Source organism: Limanda limanda, chromosome 1 (assembly GCF_963576545.1).
Source record: "Limanda limanda chromosome 1, fLimLim1.1, whole genome shotgun sequence".
Classification (NCBI taxonomy): domain Eukaryota; kingdom Metazoa; phylum Chordata; class Actinopteri; order Pleuronectiformes; family Pleuronectidae; genus Limanda; species Limanda limanda.
Genome location: NC_083636.1, coordinates 6,034,504 through 6,056,641, shown reverse-complemented (window position 1 = coordinate 6,056,641; position 22,138 = coordinate 6,034,504). Strand labels below are relative to the sequence as shown.

General features: G+C 43.4%; 1 protein-coding gene across 1 annotated transcript; it reads right to left on the bottom strand.

Moving 5' to 3' along the window:
- Positions 1–390: 390 nt before the first annotated feature.
- Positions 391–4,981, bottom strand: barhl1b (BarH-like homeobox 1b). The gene is made up of 3 exons (XM_061080387.1): positions 4,531–4,981; positions 1,791–2,013; positions 391–682 (listed from the first exon to the last, which is right to left on the bottom strand). The coding sequence occupies exons 1-3, from the start codon at positions 4,979–4,981 to the stop codon at positions 391–393; spliced, it is 966 nt and encodes a 321-aa protein (XP_060936370.1).
- Between the last annotated feature and the right edge of the window lie 17,157 nt (positions 4,982–22,138).

Genomic DNA, 22,138 nt, shown 5'->3' with positions numbered 1-22,138 from the left:
AATAGTACTAATAAAAGTCAGCTTTGAACTTTAGGTCAAAGTGCCACCAACATTTCATCTGTTGGGAAAAACACCATAGACAATACTGAAAGTGGAAATAAATACATAACTTAGATACTTTGATTCATAATGAAAAATAAATAAGTTATAAATAAAAATGCAAAAAAACAAAGGAACGCGAGAAAAGAATCCTCCCTGGTGGACAGTTTGAGTTTCAGTCCCGATGCTCCGTCCACAGGGTTCAGCCGTTTCTCTTCTCCTTCATAAAAGGCGGATCAGTTCTTCTAGTTCTCGTCTTGTGTAAATCTTTTTCGTGTCTTTGTTTTTTTTATTTCTTCGTATGAGTCCCGAGCTGCTGAGAACCAGAGCTCCAGCTCAGGGGGGGCCGGCTCACCGCTGCTGAGGTGGCCGGGACAGCACGCCGGACATGGGGGGCAGCGGCGGCGGCTCGCTGCCTCCCTGCAGGCCGTGCAGCAGGATCCGCGGCACCAGGGGTCTCTGCAGGGCCGGCGGCGGCGCCGTGGGGCCCCTGTACAGGTAGAGGGCCGCCCCGGGGTCCAGGTTGGACATCAGGCTCTGCGGGTAGAAGTACGGGGACGGGAACATCCTCTGCAGGGCGGAGTAGTTCCCAGCCTCCGCCAACAGCTCCAGTCCCACCGCTGTCTGCCTCTTCCACTTCGTCCTGCAAGAGAGGAAAGAACATGTTTATCTATAAATCTGAATTAAATACACTACAAAAACATCTCCCATCTGTTTACCTGGGGTCCAATTACAAGTCAGGGCTACATCTGTTTTTTCTTAAATCACCAAAATCTCCAACCTGCCACTTGTATTCACACCCAAGCATATCTGCTAGATTGCCAGTATGCACTCCATGCAGGTGAATAATTCATAATAAAGATAATTGAGTAGATATAGTGGTTTGTTTGAATTATTGATATGCACACATGCAACGATGCATTATTCATACTCCAAAGTGTTGTTTTTATATTTATTTATGTCATTTAGCTGCTTGAGAGTCGAGGCTGCAGACGAATAAATGCTGAAGCTAATTCAAGTGAAAACTGCAGAAAACATGTTTTTACACAGAGAAGGACGGTTTCTCTTACTGCTGCATGGAGGTTTATTTATTTACAAAAAAAAAACAGTTGACACCTCGGCTTGCAGGGCAATTGTAGAAACATATGACTTTAATCTGATAAATCCTGAGAATAAAAGTAATGATTTCGCAGGAAAACGGAAGAAATAAACTCAGGAGACACAAACGAATTGGAAGGAAAATCCCTGTAGGACATGATTCGTCTTTATAAATACAAATATATATAAATAAAGTTATCTTAAGGAAATAAAAACACTCATCCCTTGGGAGCTTTTGCAATATTTAGATATCAGATCGAGTAACCAGCTGTCAATTAACAGTTCCTCCTGTAAATGTACTTGATGCGATTATTTCAATGTGAAATCAAACCAGCAATTGACTGACGATTAATCAGAACCTATATTATTTATACATTGAATTAATAAAGCTGACAACAATAGGTGTTGCTCTAAATTTCCTCCGGGCTCTTGGAAACTGGTGTGACCTCTCATGGACCGACTGATTGATCGATTTAACCGAGAACAAACGGACGATTAATTACTAATGAATGTTGGTTTGTGGCGGTGACTCATCTGCAGCCTCAGTGAACTTAATCCACCTTTTAGAGAGAGACGGTGACATGGAAACACGGCGTCCCCAGTTTACCCTCCCCTCCTCCCCCCCCCTGGAGGACCTGCAGCAGGGTCTTTACCTCCGGTTCTGGTACCAGGTCTTGACTTGTGTGTCCGTGAGGTTGAGGGAGGCCGCCAGCTCCATGCGGTCCTGGACGCTCAGGTACTTCTGCCTCTCGAAGCTGCGCTCCAGCTGCGCCAGCTGGTGGTCGGTGAAGGCCGTGCGGGCCTTCCTGGGCTTCTTCATCCGGACGTGAGGGCTGTCTCTGCTGCTGGAGATCTCCCTGTCCCCCTCCTCTTTCACTGGAGGAGAAAATGACACAAAAAAATATAAAGGAACAGGAGTTAGACAGATTAAGGCTCCGGATAGTGTTGAGAATAACCTCTTGTGTGGACGTGTCACCTCCACACACGACCGCAGATATGAATCAGTGCAGCTGCAGCATCATAACCTTTTGAATACTGCAGACAACTATTAATATAACCTGCATTGAAAATGGATTAAAACCAGACGTGCATGGCCCTGTAGCTTCTCATCTGAAGGAAGCTGCTCACTTTAATAAAGAGGGTTTGTAGTCAGGAGGAAATGGTGAAATATGAAATGAACTGTAGTTGGATCAAGGCCAAGCTGAAAATTAATAACTAAACATCTATTTGAGAAATACTTTGAGCAGCATGTCCTGTGTAAGATCAGCTAGAACAGGGTCAATTTCAAGAGTGTTACCTCTCCCTAAATATAAAATAAAACTCCACCTATGCTGCATAATTCTTTTTACAAGAAAGTGGAGGAAACCACCTCAAATGTACTTTATTTTTTAGTCTATTTTATTTTGATTTCAAAGATTGGGTTATTTTACCAGTGCGCATTTTGTTTGATGATGAAGAAGATGGCAAAAACAATTCAACGTTGGAATAGAAAATATATTATATATTCATAAGCATGTTGCTTTGGATTAGACGAGGAGGTGAATATGTGCAGAGAGGGAACACTGCGGTGGAGTCGGTGCCTATAGGCGATGTGCAGCTATTTGATTTGCTCCTAAATTGTTATGAAAAGCTCCTCCAATATTCACACTTCCAATCTGACATTTCCTCCCGTCACTCTTTGTTCTTCCTCCCCGCGTGTTGTCATGTCAGGGGCGAGCATTGATATATACACTCCTTCAATTCTCTCAGAATAAAAAAAAGAAAGAGAACGGGGGGGAGAGAGAGAGAGAGAGAGAGAGGGGAGGACGAGAGGAACGAGCGAGGCGAGGGATCCTGGTAGTTGAATAGTTGAGTCGTCCCGAGCAGCACAATAATCCGCCTAATTGAGCCACAAGGGAAGGACGAGCCTTTCAACCGCGACCGCAGGAACTTCACAGGACCGTGGAAATGAGTGGGAACCGCGGCCGTGTGCGTGCGTGCGTGTGTGTGCGTGTGTGCGCGCTTACAAATCTGATTAGCGCCGGGGACAAATTGCATCAAATCCCCGAAATATGATCGGAGGCGGATTCGTGGAAATCAAAGCCACCGCACCGAGGCTCCTTCCATCAATCAGCGAGTCGATGAGCATCTCCATCCTCAAGCAGTCCCGACGCACACGCACACGCACGGAACTGGTTGAGGAAATTGATGACGAGGGGGTCATATCGATAACTGACGAGAAAAGTGGGAATCACAATAAAATACACCAAATAATGATATTGTAATTTAGAAATTCTATACGTCATTTTTTTGTACATATTGCTGTTAAATGTAAGTTAGCTTTTATTCAGTACTTTTCCATTGTAGCCCACAGCGTTCCTCTTGTTTCTCGCAGCGCTTCATTAAACTGTCAATGGAGGTGACATGTGTGTTATGGCTGACATGATTGGAAACAGAGAGGCCCTTGATGGTATTTATCTGGAGGCGACCCTGTCATCTCCCCCTCTCCTCCCACACATCAACAGATGCTCTCTGGCTGCTCCGCTGCTGCCACAAGCCTGAAAACTGCGTCACTTTTAAATACAATAACTTAATTAATAACAAGAATTATAATAATAAAGTCATTAGTTATCGTGCAGAGGGGAGAGGTCGCTTGTTTTCGACACCGTGGTGCAGCAGGGGAGCGGGGTGATCTTTGCTTATTGATGGTTTCCGGGTGCCTGATACTTTATATTGTCAAATTGTTGGGGAAATATCTGGTGTTATTGTGTTTCATGTTTTTTCATAATTTATTTTAAAAAGTTGAGTTGCTAATTTTAATTTGTAGATTGTTTTGTCCTATTGAAAATAAAATCATAAGGCCTAACACACCATTAAAAATTAAGCTACACATTTTTAATCAATTTATTTATACTTATATATTTTTTACATTTCCATTATTACCTGGCAAACTGAAATTATATTTGCACACATGTGTATTTATATAATAGATTCTGAATTATTTTGTATTTTGCAGTTCATGTTTCATTGAGATGTAATGTATTGTTCAGACTTAATGCCAAACTCCTTGTTTTCTGATTGCACATCACATTTTAAATAAGTCCCTTTTTTATTTAATTTTATTCTATCTTGTATATATTTTTAGTTGGTAATTTTACGAAATTTTAAAATATATTTAAAGGTTGTCAAGGATGCACAAAGAGCAAACAAACAGAAGATGTGCAGCAGATCAAAATGTAGTGATACAAATATAAAATATAAAAAAAGAGAGAAGTTACACAACTTGTACATGATTTTAAATAATTTGTCTTTTTCTACATGGGTCCAGTTTAAAAACCTAAAAGACCAATTCAGCTTCACCTCTACTCTCATCTCCAGAGCAACTCACTGTGTCTGTGCCTTTTCTGTCCTCACCTTTATATTCACTGTCTGACGACGAGTTGCTGTGGATTTTCTCCATAAAGTCTTCGGCTATCTTCGAGGCCAGCCGCCCCCCCTCCTGGGTCGGCTGCCCATTGCTGGAGTAGGGCGCGCAGGCGGCCAGAGGCTTACAGTCCGCTAGAATGTCTCTGATGAGGAAGGACGAGGTCACGGTCCTCTGCTGCGACCCCGCAGAGATCTGTGCGTGCTGCAGGTGCGGCGGCAGGCCCACGCCGTGACCTTGCCTCGGGTTCCCCTCGTCCACCAGCTCCCTCCTCGGCGACGGAGGCGACGAGCAGCCGCTCTCCACGTCCGACCTCGGGCTGAACTCCAGGGGCGAGCGGCACTCTCCGACCAGGCTGTCCCCTTTGGACACCGGACTTCCCGGCCTGTGGGACAGCAGCGAGTCGATCCCAAAGCTGGATCCGTTGGCGGACGACTCCATTGTCTCGATCGCGGCCTCCTCAAACTACCATTTGGTATTCAGGACAAGTTTTTATTTCAGAGAGGAGGTGTGTAGTGGTGGTTTTAGTCTCAGTTGATCCAGCAGAGGAGAAACACTCCCCCTCCCAGCACCGAGGGAAATATTATTTTTTACAACACACTACAAATTAAAATGAATTCATCCGCTGTGTCCAGTTCCTTCACAGAGAAAATATCTCCAGTCTAAGTTGCGTTGGATAAAAAAAATCGACCATGCATCCGATTCACTTCTTTTTCTGTCAAGTCTTCAACAACAACAAAAAAGAGAAGACGAGTCCTCCTAGAATCGATGCTGGAGTCACAATCGATTCTTCGCCTCCTTCAGGATCAACTCCGTCGGATGTGGATTCACAAACCTCAGCCGGCAGCTGCTGGAACGAAGTGTCCGTGAAGAGGAGGAGAAGGAGCCGGAGGAGGAGAAGGAGCCGGAGGAGGAGGAAGAGCCGGAGGAGGAAGGAGAGTTCGTGTGGATGTTGGAGCTCAGCACCATGGACAGCGATCAGCTCGTCATGTGTCCAACACTGGAAAACTGTTCGGGTTCTCTAAAGAACATCAACAGAAATACCCTTTTCTAAAAGGGAAGAACCAAACCAGGAGGCAGAGAGAGAGAGACGAGAGGAGAGAGGAGAGAGAAGAGTCCGGGAGCTGCAGCAGCGGAGGAGGAGGAAGAAGACGAAGAAGAGGAGGAGGAGGATGCAGTTGCTCGCCGCAGAAAGAGGAGGTAAAGTGGGTTAAACAGTCACAACTGGCAAGTAAAAGGGACGAGGTGTGATGGGGTGGGAGGGAATCCCAAAAAATTGAACTTGAGGAAAAAGTCAGGAGCTAGGTTTTAAGAGCGCCTCGTCCACGTGAGTCCCCAGTGACAAGCCTTCATTGGCTGAGGGGGAGCTGGAAGTGGACCTCCCTACACGCCCCCTCACTCACCCACCCTCCCTCCCTTCTCGCCTCACTCCCCCCTCCTCTCTCTCCTTGCCTGGCTCATCCTCCACTTTGATAAAAGAGACACTGAATTCATCAGGAGACTCAGATCCAACTGTTTACAGGCAATTTTCACACTGTTTGCTTTCATTACATCATTGATGAGGCTTATAATGGGGTTATTATGTGCAGCGGCTGCAGCGTTTTTCTTCTCGACTCCCTTTCCTTCGACTCGGTTCCTTCTCTCCACCTCCACAGCTTCTCTATACACACTCTTCCTCAGCGTTTTAGATTTTATTGTTATAATTCTTAGCACACGTTTTAACCTGATTTTTCTTTTATTGTGTATAACTTCATCAGATTGTGTGTTTTATTATTGTTTGTTTTGACACAAGAAATGCATCGAGATTCAATTATTTTTGTTACTACTTTTATTGTTTTTGTGTTTTTTTTTATTTTATTAGTTGGTGTTTTAATGGTAGAGTAAATTTTATTTTTCAGGCTTTTTAAAAATTATTTCAGACGTTTGTCGATATTTCACTTTAACATTTTTATTTCTTTCTATTAAATACATTTTCTATTATTTACATTTTTCTGTTGGCTCAACTTGAGGCAAAAATCTTAACTTTAAAAAATCCACAAACTCACACTATACACGTCCACTTGTAAATATTAGTTTTAACTCTGCTTTTCGAACAAAGCAAAACAAATATATGTGAGGAAAAATACAATTAAATATTTAAAAAAATCCAAAAGTGGACCATTCATCATTTTAAAGCACAATAACGCCCCTAATGGTGCCCGGTAATTATTTACAACTGTCTGAGAAGCGTGACGCAAAAACTTCAAGGTGCGTGATTTGCCATTGTGTGCACTTCTTTCTCCACCTTAACACGCGTGAAATGCCACTGCGTGCACTTTCAGCTCCACAGTTTGCCCCTCACGACGGCCTCGACAGCCCCTAATAATCTAACTAACCCCCCTCTCATCATCAGCGACACCCCCCCTTACTCCCTCCATCCTTTTCCTCCCTCCACCCCATGTGACCACCAGATTGGAGGCGCGCGTCGGTCTCTCAGACACCGGCAGGTTAGTGAATCCGCTCCCCGCTCCCATGGGGTCCCATCACGGCTGCAAGCTGTCACATGTGAGGCGGGGACAACACAGATATAAGGCAACACACACACACACACACACACACACACACACACACACACACACACACACACACACACACACACACCCTGACTTGGCTGTTTCTTTCTCCTCTGCTGGTGCATGAAAAGCAGCAGTGGTTTGATGCTTTCTCTCACAGTTTTTCTTTTGTCTCCCTCTCGATCCTGCGCGTCCACAGGCCCCAGTCATGTTAGTAAATAAATCATGAGCTGATTAAACTGACTTCTTCCTCTTTGTCGTCATCACGTGGCCTCGAACTTAGACATGCGTTCACTCATCTGAGTTGTTTCGTTCAAAATACACTCTTTTTAAAGTTTTAACTCACATATGTCTTAAAACAAAGTTGGTTGTGTGAGATTAAATCTGTTTAAATCTCTGGTCTCAGATAAACTCACTTGTTTAGTTCGAAAAAAATACAAACATTAATTTAAAAGTGTTTCTTCTACAAAAAAACACTTTAATTTAGGAAACAACGATTATTTTACTTTATATATCTACTTTTTAAGCTAAAGGTTATTTTCATTATAGCTTAACTTGCTTTATTTTATTTTTTTTATTATCACGTGATCTTTAAAACATTAGTAAATAAACCAAATCACTTTTAACTTGAACAATAGCCCCAAATATTTGATTAAGAAAAATGAGATAAAACACATTCGAGAAGCTGAAACTGTTGAGTTCAAATGTTAAGTTGTTTATGAACATTGATGATGACACAATAATAATAGCTTCTCTACATGTGTGTTAAAATTACTAAAAAAAATTCAGAACCTAGGCCTTTGGTTGGTTTATAAATACTTTAAAGAAGAAATCTCTTTTTGGCAGACAACAGTACTGTGTGTGTGTGTGTGTGTTCCTGTGTCTGTGTGTGTGTGTGGGTTTGCCTCTATGTGTGTGTGTGTGTGGGTGCGTTTGTGTGTGTGTGTGTGTGTGTGTGTATGTGTGCGTGTGTGTGTGTGTTTTGTCTAATGATTTGGCTGGTGCTGATTTTGGAAAGTGTCCCTATGGTCAAGCCATTTTTTTTTCCCTTCCTCTCCTCTCCAGGAAGTGGTCTGAATTTGAGGGCCAGTGCAACTGTTACCGTAGTAACACACTCTCTCTCCCTTCTTTTCTCTTACACACACACACACACACACACACACACACACACACACACACACACACACACACACACACACACACACACACACACACACACACACACACACACACTGATGGAGAGGGGGGATGTTATTGATCCGTGTTAAAGGGAGGAAACAGGAATGTTTCCAGGAAATGATCGCTGCCTGCTTGGCTTGTTTCGTTCTCTTCACTTCTCTATTCATCAGAAGTTGAGATAATCTGTCATCATTGATCCACATTAAACTCATTTCACTTTCATTTAAAACAAAGTTTGCTCCTTTGGGCCACTTCACTAACAGTGAGTTGACTGTTTCTTTCCTCCGGGTGTTTTAATATTTTAATCCCAACATTTGTATTAACACTTTATTCTGATCAGTATTTAAATATTTGCAGACGCATCAATAATATAAAACATAAGAGAGGATAAACTGGAACCGGGTGCAGCTTCATGGTCCACACTCACCTGTCAGTGTTTAATAATCCATCTGTGGACGTGCATTATTGGAATTCTGTCCATAAGCCTCACTGCTAATAATGCCTGCTGGGCCTTCCTCCTTTAGTGGGTTGGGGGGAAAAACAGAGAAAACATTGTGCTACACTTTATTTACTCTCCCATTTGAAGCGTCGTGTTAAATATACGTCTGGATTTGTTTTGTAAAAAATGTGTGTCGCCTTTGAATAAACTTTGGCACCTCTATCGTTTTGGAACATCGAGTAAAGCGTGTCTTTCGAGGGGGGGGATGTATGTAAAAAAGACGACTCCTCTCAACAAACAAACAGCATTTGTAAAAAAAAAACAAAAAGAGAGAGAGAGAGAGGCTCTTGCTCTGGAGCTGGTGCTGCAGCCCGGACCAGTCAGGGATGCAAATGATGCACCTTAACGCCATCAGGTACTGGAGTTGACAGAAAATAATGAGAACCCGCTGAATCTTTTATAAGGTTAACACTCACATTTCCCAGTCAGCTGTTACACAAGAAAGAATTTAGCACATGCATGCGGGCGAAATGAACCTTCATCGTCTCATTAATGCTGACAGGGCCCTGGACCGCCAGCTCCCAGCGCCGGCGCCGCCACCACCTTCGTTTTGTGTCGGTAATTTGCAGCAGAGACAGACCCCCTTCTCCTGGAGAGAGAGGGGACGGGAGGAGGGAGGGAGGGAGGGAGGGAGGGAGGGAGGGAGATATTACGGAGGAGAGAGTGAGAGGGAAAGAGGGGAATATGGTAGAGAGGAGGATCGTGGAGTGAGTGCAGAAGAAAAGAGGGAGGGAAGGTGGGCTGGGGTGGGGAGGGAGTGGGAGTGGGGGGGGGCTGGAAAGATGGCTAGCGCGGCAGGAGTCTGATTCTCCTCTAATTGGAAGCATTGGGCATTGTCAACGGAGGGTTTTCAGCTGCTCACTGACAGGTAGAGCCGTCAGAGTGATAGCCCACTTGTCAGCGCAAAAGACCAATAAAAACAAACCACTTTTGATTTAATTGGAGGCCTAACCATGGTGTGTGTGTGTGAGGTAGAAGGTGTGTGTGTGTGTGTTGCCTGCAGGCCCAGGGCCGTGGGGAGGTGGGAGGAGGAGTGAGGATGAGTGGGGGCATTTGTGTCTGTGTGAGAGTGTGTGTGTGACGGAAATCATCACTGTAGCCATCAGTGTTCTCGGCCTGCCTCCATCTTTTCCATCACTCCTCGTCCACGCCGGCTTTGTGGTGCTGGAGGTGGTGGTGGTGGTGGTGGTGGTGGTGGGGGGGTGAGTGGTCACCGGCTCCCTGTGGTGAGAGGGTTTCAGAAGAGGCAGGTTTTGATTCCGTCCCAGGAGGCCTTCATCACAGCTCCAAACAGTTTCTCCATCCTCTTCATCCCTCTCCCTTCCTCTTCTTCCTCTGTCTACACACTCTTACCACGGACACTGGCCTTTTGAAAAAAAAGCAAATGAGAAATGTTTGACATTTCTCCTGCTCCTCCGTCGACTGAGACTTGTACGACCAGAGGAAACGGTGAGAGCAAATGTCACGGTGACTTTTATGTGGTTCTGGTTTGTGTCCAGGGCTTCTGCTTGTTAAAGACGTGTCTGGAGGATATCGCTGCAAATTGAAGATATACAGCAAAGAAAGAAGTTCATGAGATATGAATCTTTTTTCTTATGTCAGTTTTGCAGTTTCTTTTGTATTGTGCTGAATTGAGATTTGAAGAAGACGGAAGATGACACAATCCTCAGTTTCTTGAGGAGAGATTACGATGATGCAGCCGTTAGTCCCATGTTTTAACGAGAGCGCCGGGACATATTTACACAAAATGGCCAAAAATATGTGGGCATGGACTCAAGATCCTGCAAGTGTCAACTCTCAGTGTGACTTCACCCACTGGCACTTGCACATTGGCTTCACTTTCCAGACTCTGAGTCAACTTCCTTGTTTATTTACAGACTAGGGCTTTAGGACACGTATTTCTAATTATGTGAACACAGAAAACCACGATATTAAGACGATAGTGTTTCTCCAACTCTATGGCAAAAGTTTGAAGGAAATATACACATGTTTTACCAGTTTGGTGTGGAAGACTTTTATGTGGTTCTGGTTTGTGTCCAAGGCTTCTGCTTGTTAAAGACGTGTCTGGAGGATATCGCTGCAAATTGAAGATATACAGCAAAGAAAGAAGTTCATGAGATATGAATCTTTTTTCTTAGGCCAGTTTTGCAGTTTCTTTTGTATTGTGCTGAGTTGAGATTTGAACTGAAATTTTGAAGATCTGTTCGTCAAGATGACACAATCTTCAGTTTCTTGAGGAGAGATTACGATGATGCAGCCGTTGTCCCATGTTTTAACGAGAGCGCCGGGACATATCTACACAAAATGGCCAAAAATATGTGGGTGTCAACTCTCAGTGGGACTTCACCCACTGGCACTTGCACATTGGCTTCACTTTCCAGACTCTGAGTCAACTTCCTTGTTTATTTACAGTCTAGGCCCTAGTTCATGATTTGTTCAAAAATGTTGCAATGGTAGTGGTTAGTTAGTACAAACGAGACATGATTTGAAGATATGACAGTTAATGATTTAACTAAATGTTTAGAAGTGATAATTTGTAAAAAAAAAATGTATATATAACAGATGTGATTTTGAAAAAATGCTACAAATGTGCTTTCTTCATACAAAACTGTCAAGAAAGATATGTACACAAATATTAGAGATGTGATGCTTATGACTTTCAAATGTTGAAACAGATTAACAGAAATAAATGTTCCATGTTTTAATAAATCTGTTGCCTACCATACTTGTTGTTGAAATCATTGTTAATAATTATTGTGAGGAATAATTAACATTGACGTGATCAGAGAGTCTCTTCACATATATTATCATTGTTATTGAAAGATGATCTGTACAACTTTGTTATTCAGGAAGTTTGTATCAAACAAGTAGCCCTTCGTACTACTCAATACCTTTGAAGTAGCTCTCAGTCTCAAAAACGTTGGTGACCCCTGGTCTAGGGCTTTAGGACACGTACTTCCAATTATGTGAACACAGAAAACAACGATATTAAGACGATAGTGTTTCTCCAACTCTGTGGCAACAGTTTGAAGGACATATACACACGTTTCTCCCAGTTTGGTTTAGAATAACTTTATCACCCTGACCTCAACCCCACTCAGGACTTTTGGGACAAACTGGAACGCAGACAGTGACCCAGACAGAAGTCCTCTCATATCAGTCCTGGACCTGATTATTGTGGCAGAAGGGAGGAAATCCTTGCAGCCAAGTCCCCACATCTCAAGGAAAGTTTGCTCTGAATAATGGTTTTGGAATGAGAGATGTCCAACATCCTTACATGGCTTCAGTGCTTGGATGTCCACATACTTTTGGCCTGGTACTGTATGCGCTATGGTATTTATTATTTAGTAAAATTTCTACTCATGTTTTGTTCTCCTCCAGAATAGAGTCTGTGCTTTGCAACTGGATCCAGAATAGAAGTGATTCACCTGAGCCCGTCTCACCCGACAGTGAAGATCTCCTGTAGCTCATTAACTCCCCACATCCGGATTCTCACATGGACACTTACACCTCAGTAAGTATTTGCATTCATTAGTGCCATAATGTTTGGATCGAAGTGTCAACCAAACGTCATGAGACTATGAAATATATATATCTCTATACGGCACACACCTCCGCAAAAGCCCTTGAATACAAGCAAGCTCCAAATCGCACAGACTCATAGGTATCAGTCCTCTAAATATGTCAGATTTTTGTTTATCAAGGCCCATTAAATAGAATAATGGAAAAATACTTAGATCCGCCCATTTGTCTGGATCATCCCAAAATTGTTTGGGTCTTTTCTTGGCTCATGTCCCGTCCTTCCTTAGTTTCGTTGAAATCCCCATCCACATCCGGACATCAGACAGTTTACACATCTTACACCGCAAACTAAAAACACACCTCTTCAGACTATACCTTGAATAAAAAAAATAAAATAAAAAAAATAAAAAAATTACTAACAATTTTTGAAACTAACAATTTAGTAGCACTTAAATGGAACTTACTTATAGCATTTTGTAGTTTTGCTTTATTTTTGAAGAATTTGTTCTTTTTGATTTTTGTTGTTCTTGGTTTGTACCCTCGGGGTTGATGCACTTATTGTAAGTCGCTTTGGATAAAAGCGTCAGCTAAATGAAATGTTATGTAATGTAATGTTATGTAAAAATCGGTAAAATTGTTTTTGTGTAATCCTGATAAAAAAATATACCAACTAGAAGAGAAGACCCACCTCCATTTCTATTTGTTTGAAAGATCCAGGTTTTTTCCACAGCGCCACCTTCAGGAGCAAAGTCACCACAAACTATGGTGGTTCACTTTCAGTATTTTGTCATCAAACAGTCGCAAAAACATAATTAATATAAAGCGACAATGATCAAAACTCCAGAATTGACAGTAAACTAAATGGAGTCTGTATTATAGTTGTGGGTCCATGCATCGTGGACCCAGCCCCCCCGCCCGTCCCACGCTGTCGACCCGGCCTGCTCGCTCCTCGCCGCCCAGTGGTTTATTATTCTTGACAGAGTTCAGCAAACACATCTGGTCAGAGGATAAGAGGGGATGGAGGGACGGTGCCAAGAGGCAAAGAGGTGAGCCGGGAGCCAATGGAGAGGGGTGTGGGGGGGGCGGAGGACGAGGACCTACTGCCATCCATCATAACTGCCCCTCGTGAGTTATGCCAACTCCCTCAAACTCAGGGCCAACCCCACTTTACCTGACCTTTGACCCCCTGTGGGGCTAAGCCACGAAGTCCATTAGAGCTCTGAGATGAAGGGGATCCGGCTTTAAATGGTTTTAATTTCTTTAATTAGTGATGTTTGCTGATATTTTAGTTAACTTTAATTATAGTTCCCAACATGAGACACAGTTCTGTCCTGAAACGACACAAAGTTTGGTGATGACGACCTCGCTGCCGTGTGAATTATGATTCTGTTCCATCAGGAGCAAAGGTGGAAGTTCCATGATGACGTTCCACAGCCACAGAAGTTCCTCGGGTGGAGGTGGATGGATGGACAGTCAGCGTGTGGGACGACCTGGGATTTGCTGATGGGGTGACCGCTGTTTGTTTTGTCCGTTTGCCTCCAACAGTCAACACTGCTGCTCTGCTTTAACCTAGAAATTGTTCTTTTAAGTTTCCTATAATGAATGTTTGACAAAATAAATATTTTAACAGAAACTAGAGCCCGGCTGATATTGATTTTTTGGGATTCACTGAGGTGAAGCAGCTTCTCTTTCTGTTCAACATTTTGTTTATCATCTCAGCAGCCGAACCAGTGGTTTTCCCCCGCAGGGTGTCATAGTTCAATGTTAACCTGTCAAGTGGATCCCCCCCCCCCCCGAGTGATGGTGTGTAGGTGGGCTCACATTGGACAGGGGAGGGGGGGGGGGGTCCCCTACAGCTGCCACGGGGAGATGAGCACAAGCTGCTGGACAGGGTGGAGACTTTCCCTTGGGTTCCTGTACCTCCATGTGAGGAGGGCACAGGGTCCAGGTTCAACCCCCCCCCCCACACATGGACCCTCACAGTGTAGAGGGGGGGGCGTAGAGAAGGCCGTGTTCACATTCACGTGTCCCATCGTGGGACTCGCACAGACCCTCAAACACAAACGTGCACTTAATGAAAGAGGTAATTGATGCTGATGAGACACTGAGTAAATGTATCCTTCTTCTTTAGGGAGGCAGCTTTCTTATTTTCATCATTCATACTTTAAATAATTTAAAATGCAGAAGAAAACATTTGAAAACGAAAAGAAAATAGCTGCTGATCAGTTAATAGACTGATTTGTTCAGGTTAACTCATCCTCACAATGCCGATGACATCACTCTGTAAAACGATTTTCAAATTATTGATGTGAGGCAAAAAAAAAAAGTAAAAGTCTTTCATGCACAAGTTTCCATTTGCTTTGAACATCAGTTTGATCATTTTGAGATTTTTCCATATCTCTGCTTTCATCCAGTTTATCATCATAGGGCAGAATTTCTTCTCATCTGCTGTAAACATCACAACCTATAGAATTTACTGTGGATCTTATTTCCACTGCAACGTCAAACTGTTTATATTGTCTGTTCTAATATTCACATGATATGTAACCCTAACAGAGCTATATATTGTTTGGTTGATAATATTGGCATCTATGTTTACCAATATGAGAAGTATAAACAATGCAGTTTATTTATAATTACAATATGCGTGAAATAAAATATGTTTATTTTCTTAATTCTAGTTCTATTTAATTTGTTGTATTTGTGTTGTGTTTATAATGTGGTTAACCTGTAACATATCAAGACTTTTACATTTCTTTGTCATATAATTTGATAAAGATATTTAAGGAGTCATTGCCAATTTAAATAAAATGTAAATGTCTGTATCAGAAATGTTTTGCTCCCTAATATCTGTATTCGCCCCCAAAAATCCAAATCGGTCTGGTTCCAGTAAACGTATCAGACCCTGTGTTACTTAAGACACACACACACACACACACACACACACACACACACACACACACACACACACACACACAAAAACACTTGCTGGCCTTAAACTCCCTGCTTCCTAATTTGGCCAATATGCAGGTAATATGTGGGGTCGCAACATCTCAATTATCGCACCTCCTGTCAGCCGATCCCGATGCTCTGCTCCCCCCACCCCCCCTCCAGCGTGCCATCACCCCCCAAACCCTCACCCCCCTCCCGCAGTGACTTTTTATTGCTTCATTAGTATGCTCCACATGCTGCGGCGCACACCGATGCTCCGCGAGCCTTCAAACCCTAACAACTTTTGGCAGATCAGTGCCTGATGAGGGGGTCTCTACACACTAACAGCCCACCTACCAGGCGCTGTGGCCCTTTTGTGTCCGACCTGGTGATGCTGAGAATGGGGGAAACAGCTGGATGAGCTGGTGTTTTTCTGGGTGTCACATGTGAAGAAACTCACCCGATGAGACGACTTGGTTGTGTGTGATTTAAGTTTTTGAACAACATGGAGCTTCACCAACAAAACCTTATAGTTTGAGGAATATGGCTCTTTACAAAACTCCCATGTTGACTGAGTTGCCCGCTTGTTTTCTATGTCACAGTGAAGATGACTAACTTTCCCGGATGTATTGCACTTGTCAGTTAGCCGGTGAAAAACGAGATGACTTATTGAACCTTGAAACTACTCAAAGGGTTTCAGGTAAAAGCTCCTTCTCCACTGGTCAGAAAACACCGCTAACATCTGGCTTTTGTCTGTAATGAGAATGGAAACAATCGACCTTCACCTCCCGGGGTCAAACGACTCTTCAGCAGACACAGATTTCTATCGGCTCCGGCTCCGAGAGGCAGTGAAGCAAACATGACACCCGGGTGAAAGCGATAATTCCGTCTTCAGTTCTGCAGTCTAGACGCTGATGCTGCAGCTTTTTTTTTCCGGCGTGCAATGAACTTCCAGGTGTTGGCACCGAAAAAGAGCCGTGAACGTTTGTGGGCTTATCGTATTTTTGCATGCAACAGTGCGTTTCTGTTTTTTCTCCATATTGTGCAAAATGCAACCCTGGCAAGACATTGAGGTGAGAGAGCCGCTCAGTTTCCGGTGCATTCGTGATGTGTTAAGCGTGTTCGTTTATCCTTTAAGAGAAGATGAGCCGAACTCAGTTTGCTCAATAAAGTATTAATTCAGGAGACAATGAACAGGTTATAACAAAGCAATGGGCTTCCAACACGTTAGTCGTATCAGAGCGCCACGAACATCCGGCAATTGTCCATTTTATAACAGTAGATCTTCGTTCCTCCCTCCTCGGAAGTGCGCAGGCGTAATCCATCCTCCTGGCTTTTGGAATACGGAATACGGGCCAAAACTGTTGTCCAGCGAAGCAAAGAATATTATGTTTCAGCTCTATCAAAACAAACCTGACTGTGTAAACATTCGCAACAAACTGAACCCAAACAATGTCACAAAATTAAGTCAACAAAGTCGCTCTGTCCGACCTCCAGAACTTATCAGACAGCTGTTCGAAATCTACGCTTTAATACAGAATGAGAAATGAGAACAAGTGAAACATTCATTCTTAATTTGTAGATTAAACCCTAGGAAGGAAAAGGTTATTATTAAATCATTTGTACCAAGGCCTTATATCGAGCTAAAACTACTCATATCTTTTATGTTAAGAGTACAAATATAATTTGAAATGATTCTGTCAGCACAGACTATAGTTAAAAATTTGAAATCCTAACAGATGCTGAATGGAAATGACTCCCCGGGGGAAACCAACTCCTCAACTGGCAAAGGGAAAAGAGGCAACTGCCCTTTTTTTCAGTAGGTTTACCTGCATTTACAAAAACCTGTATATATACCTGCTAACGAAGAGGTGGGCGAGCTTCTCCATTTTCCTTTGTGACGTCAAACCCGGTGAAAACGAGGTGAGGAGTTTGTTTTACCAACTACAAGTTCTACACTCGCAAAAGTTTGGTTTGAATAAAAATAAAATGAGCAAAGATCAGGTGAGTGTGATGAAATGAAGTGACACACAGTGAACACATCTCAATCTAATAATCTGGGGCCGTCTCCTGATATTTGACGTGTTTTTTCTGACACTCGATGCTGCGGAGCGGACACGTTTTGATTTGTGCTCAGATTCATAAAGTACACACGTTCGATGCCGGTCCCTGCACCTGCCGCCACGGTTAGAACCCGACCTGCATCACTCACCTCGGCCGCTCGTCTCCTGCAGCTGCTCTCTGTCTGATTCCAGAGTAAAACACCTAATGGGATTCATGCAAGCACGTTATGTATCCTGTCACAGCCATCCGTCCTACAGCTGAGCAGGTATATGTCCAAGGTGTGTTTAGAGAGTGCGTGTGCACGTGTGTGTGTGTGTGTGTGATGGGGGGGGGGAGTGGGGGGGTGTTCAACGTGGAGAATAAGACCCCAGAAACTGCTCATTAGAGTTGACCTTGGCACTCGGAGCCGGCGTTTGATGGATCGGGTACAGGGCCAAACAAGCCCCTGGGGAGCCATGATCTTATCTCTTATTGTACACATACATACACAGTCAAACCCCCCCCCCCCACTCCCACTGACCCTGCCCCCCCCCCCCCCCGCTCACACTCCTATGCTCTACACGCATCAGAGGCAGAATAAATCTGTGTCTGACACCATGGGAAGAAGAAGAAGAAGAAGAAGAAGAAGAAAAAAGAGAGAGAGGAGAGGAGAGGACGGGGGGGGGGGGAGGCCTGAGGGAGTAAAAGGAGGGTAGCGCTTGAAGAGGGATCGGGGGGAGTAGGGGGAGGGGGGGGGGGTGACAGGAGGAGGAGAGAGGAAAAACACACAGAGGGCCGAGGATAACCAATAGCTCACTGAGGTGTCGTTACCTACATACGTCAGATGAGTGTGTGTGTGTGTGTGTGTGTGTGTGTGTGTGTTTTTAAAAGAGGGGGAAAGAAAGGATAGTGTTAGAGGGAAACGGAGGAAAGTGTGGGTGAGTGTGGGGGGGGGGGAGGGAGGTGAGGATCAGTGGATGATGAGTCTGAGATGAAAGATGAGACTCTCAGGTGCCTCTGTAGCACGTTCACGGGTTTGTTCTGTTCCTCTTTACCTGTCCTTCTTCTCCCTGACACACACACACACACACACACACACACACACACACACACACACACACACACAGCGACACAAACACACAGTATTGCCACCGACACCCTCACGTCTCCCCTCTCTGCTCCCTGGCGCAGCAAACACACAAAGAGACATGAGGCAACATCCACCTCCAGGATAGCAAAGTTTCTCCCCCACCACCACCCGGCCTCCAGCGTCTCCACAGAGGAAGCATCATCACACGCTCCTGGGCTCTTTGTGTTTTCCTCTTCTTCTGCCGCGGTGCCACCGGGAGAAAGTGACACTGTGAAGTCTTAATTGAGGTTTACCTGGTTGTGTTTTTTCCCCTCAGTGTTGTTGTGCGTTAAAGTGTGCTTAAACTTTATAATCAGGCCTACAGGGTTTCCGAGTGTGAAGCGAGATGTGGGGAAAGCGCGGCGTCGGCTCGTGTGATGACAACACAAACACACGGTTGTTTACCCGGGCTGCTAGCTGCTGCAGCAACAGCTAGCTCTCACAACCTTGCACACCACACACACAACAACAACAACACAACTCTGCCACTTTCTCGCTGTCAGTCAACAAGCCCTCCTCTAAACAAACCCCTGAGTGTTCCCAGAAAAAGGAATTTGAGTTTGAATGCAACTATTTACTGAATCTTAGGGCATGTTTGAATGGCTCCCTCTATTTTCTCCCTTTGCACTCCATCCCCCCCCCCCCCCCCACCTTGCTCCTGTCTGTCAGTCTGTCTTTTACCGAGAGATCTGGGAGGGACTGAGAGACTGATGTCTCAGCTCCTCTGCAGGATCCCACCAGGAACACCTTTTGACAGTTGCAGGAGCAGCAGGATACAGCGCAAAGATGTTGCTGTAATTGCACCTGGTTGCGTCATGAAAAAGTAATAATTTGCTGTCAAGGACGTCGAGGTGTCAGCGTTCGGCAGGAGTTGATAAGGTATCGACTGCCTCCAGAGTGCTCACTCACTCACTCTCGCTCAGACTCCTTTGGCAAAGTTGAGTCCCAGAGAAAGAGGGAGACGGCGGAGGAACAGGGGAACAGGGGGAAAGAAAGAAGGGAAAGAGAGAGAGAGAGAGAGAGAAGGGAAGAGGGGGTTAAAGAGGACAAAAGGAGAGAATGGCGCGACGGAGAAATAGGCTAAAGACAAGTCAACGTGGGCGTCACAGACGAAGAGAACAACAGAAAACAGAAGAGATTGACTAAGTGCTCTTCTTCAGCAGTTTAACTTTAACTTGAAATAAGATGCCATTTTGTGTCCACTCCTTAAAGCTCTTTCTTTGTCAGTTTATCATGTATTTTTTTAAAAACTTTTTAAGCATTTAAAGCTTATTGCATGTTTGAAATAATTCATTATACTGACGATGCCTTGAGTTGTTTTTCTCCTCCAATTCCTTTACAGAACATCTCAGTTGTTGCCAAAGCTGCTTATAGTCTCATTTTGGTGCTGTCTGTTTGCATGGTTGTTTTTTTATATCGCTTTTTACTGTATGTCACCTTTATGTGAAATATTTTATGTCGAGGTGTCAGCGTTCGGCAGCAGTTGATAAGGTATTGACTGCCTCCAGAGTGTTGGGGTTAGGGTTAGAGTCCCAGAGAAAGAGGGAGATGGCAAAGGCTGGGGAACAGGGGGAAAGAAAGAGGGGAAAGTGAAAGAGAGAGAGAGAGAAGGAAGGAGGGGGTTAAAGAGGACAAAAGGAGAGAGTGGCGCGACGGAAAAATAGGCTAAAGACAAGTCAACGTGTGCGATCTGAGCGCCGAGGCATTAATTGCTCTCTGTTTGCCACTTCACATCCCCTGTTCATTTATAATACATGCACAGATTGCGTTAAATTAAACATAAGCGATCAACAGGCTGAAGCAGCGTGGCGTCGGCCCTGTAAGTTGAATAATACACAATTACCACCTGGCTCTCACTCTTTTATTCACTTTGATTACTGTCACTCAGGTCAGGACCGGCCACTGCCTGACACAAGAGACAAGAAGAAGGAGAAGAAAGCCGTGACTTCTGGCTGCTCCACCTGAGAGTGAGCACAAGGCCTCATGGGAAGGAGTGACCTCCTCCTCCGCTGAAGGAGAAGTGTCTGTACTCGTGGAGTCGGGGTCGAAGCCTCAGAATCAAAGGAAGGCGAGTGTAACATGTGACAAAGGCCTTGGATGCACACGCTGATGTTGGAGTGTCACAGGCCTGACGTTACCTGGTGTCGTCTCCTGGTGGAGATCTGACCGCTGACATGCAGAGAAGGTCTCATCGCATATGAAGGGAAATCTATTAATCTGCACTTAGGCTTCAAAGAAGATGGGAAAACAAACGCAGAAGATTTCACGTGTAAATTTGACTGAATGAGAACTGAAACTCACTTAGCAGATTTATAAAAGTTGCATTTCAGCCTGTAAAGTTTTGTCGAGCTGAGGATGAATCGAAATTTCGTAGTTTTTGGTTTGAAATACATCGCTCAGAACTTTGCTCGTGCCATTTGAGTTTCCGGGGCCAAGTCCTTTTTAGCCGTTGGTGTTTCTGTGTCACTAAAGCTGCTTTATGACATCCTGCACTGAACCCCAGGGATTTACTATTATTATTTTATATACTGTTGCTGCCATTATTACTATATACTGCTATTATATTGGTATAATTACTATCATATATAAATATATATGATGTTATATTATATACTATATATACTGTACTATTTTTATATACTGTCTAACAATAACATTACCATCATATCATCAGTACTATTACCATCATCTTGCCACTGCACCTTATCTACCTATTTATCTTGTGTGTCTGTTTTTTTATTCTTTCTACCTCAATATTTTTTATCTATCTATCTATCTATCTATCTATCTATCTATCTATCTATCTATCTATCTATCTATCTATCTATCTATCTATCTATCTATCTATCTATCTATCTATCTATCTATCTATCTATCTATCTATCTATCTATCTATCTATCTATCTATCTATCTATCTATCTATCTATCTATCTATCTATCTATCTATCTATCTATCTATCTATCTATCTATCTATCTATCTATCTATCTATCTATCTATCTATCTATCTATCTATCTATCTATCTATCTATCTATCTATCTATCTATCTATCTATCTATCTATCTATCTATCTATCTATCTATCTATCTATCTATCTATCTATCTATCTATCTATCTATCTATCTATCTATCTATCTATCTATCTATCTATCTATCTAACTATCTAACTATCTACCTATCTATCTATCTATCTATCTATCTATCTATCTATCTATCTATCTATCTATCTATCTATCTATCTATCTATCTATCTATCTATCTATCTATCTATCTATCTATCTATCTATCTATCTATCTATCTATCTATCTATCTATCTATCTATCTATCTATCTATCTATCTATCTATCTATCTATCTATCTATCTATCTATCTATCTATCTATCTATCTATCTATCTATCTATCTATCTATCTATCTATCTATCTATCTATCTATCTATCTATTCTCTGCACTTTCTTCTCCCACACTACAGGGATCAAACCTGCAGCCTTTTATTTACCGGACCATCTCTCTGTAACTGTTCTCCTCCAGCTGATCTCGGGCCTGCTGCTTTCCTCTGTGATCAGGTGAAGTCGCTCTGAAGTGGGATGAAGCTCGTGCTTTAATATCCAACGTCCCTCCACTTCTCTCCTCTCGATGTCATTTCATCATCGTGGGGAGCCGGCAACGATTATATGTTACGGCATGTTTGACATCCTGCGTGTGTGAACAGAAGAAAACACCTGCCTCATGCCTGCTGAAT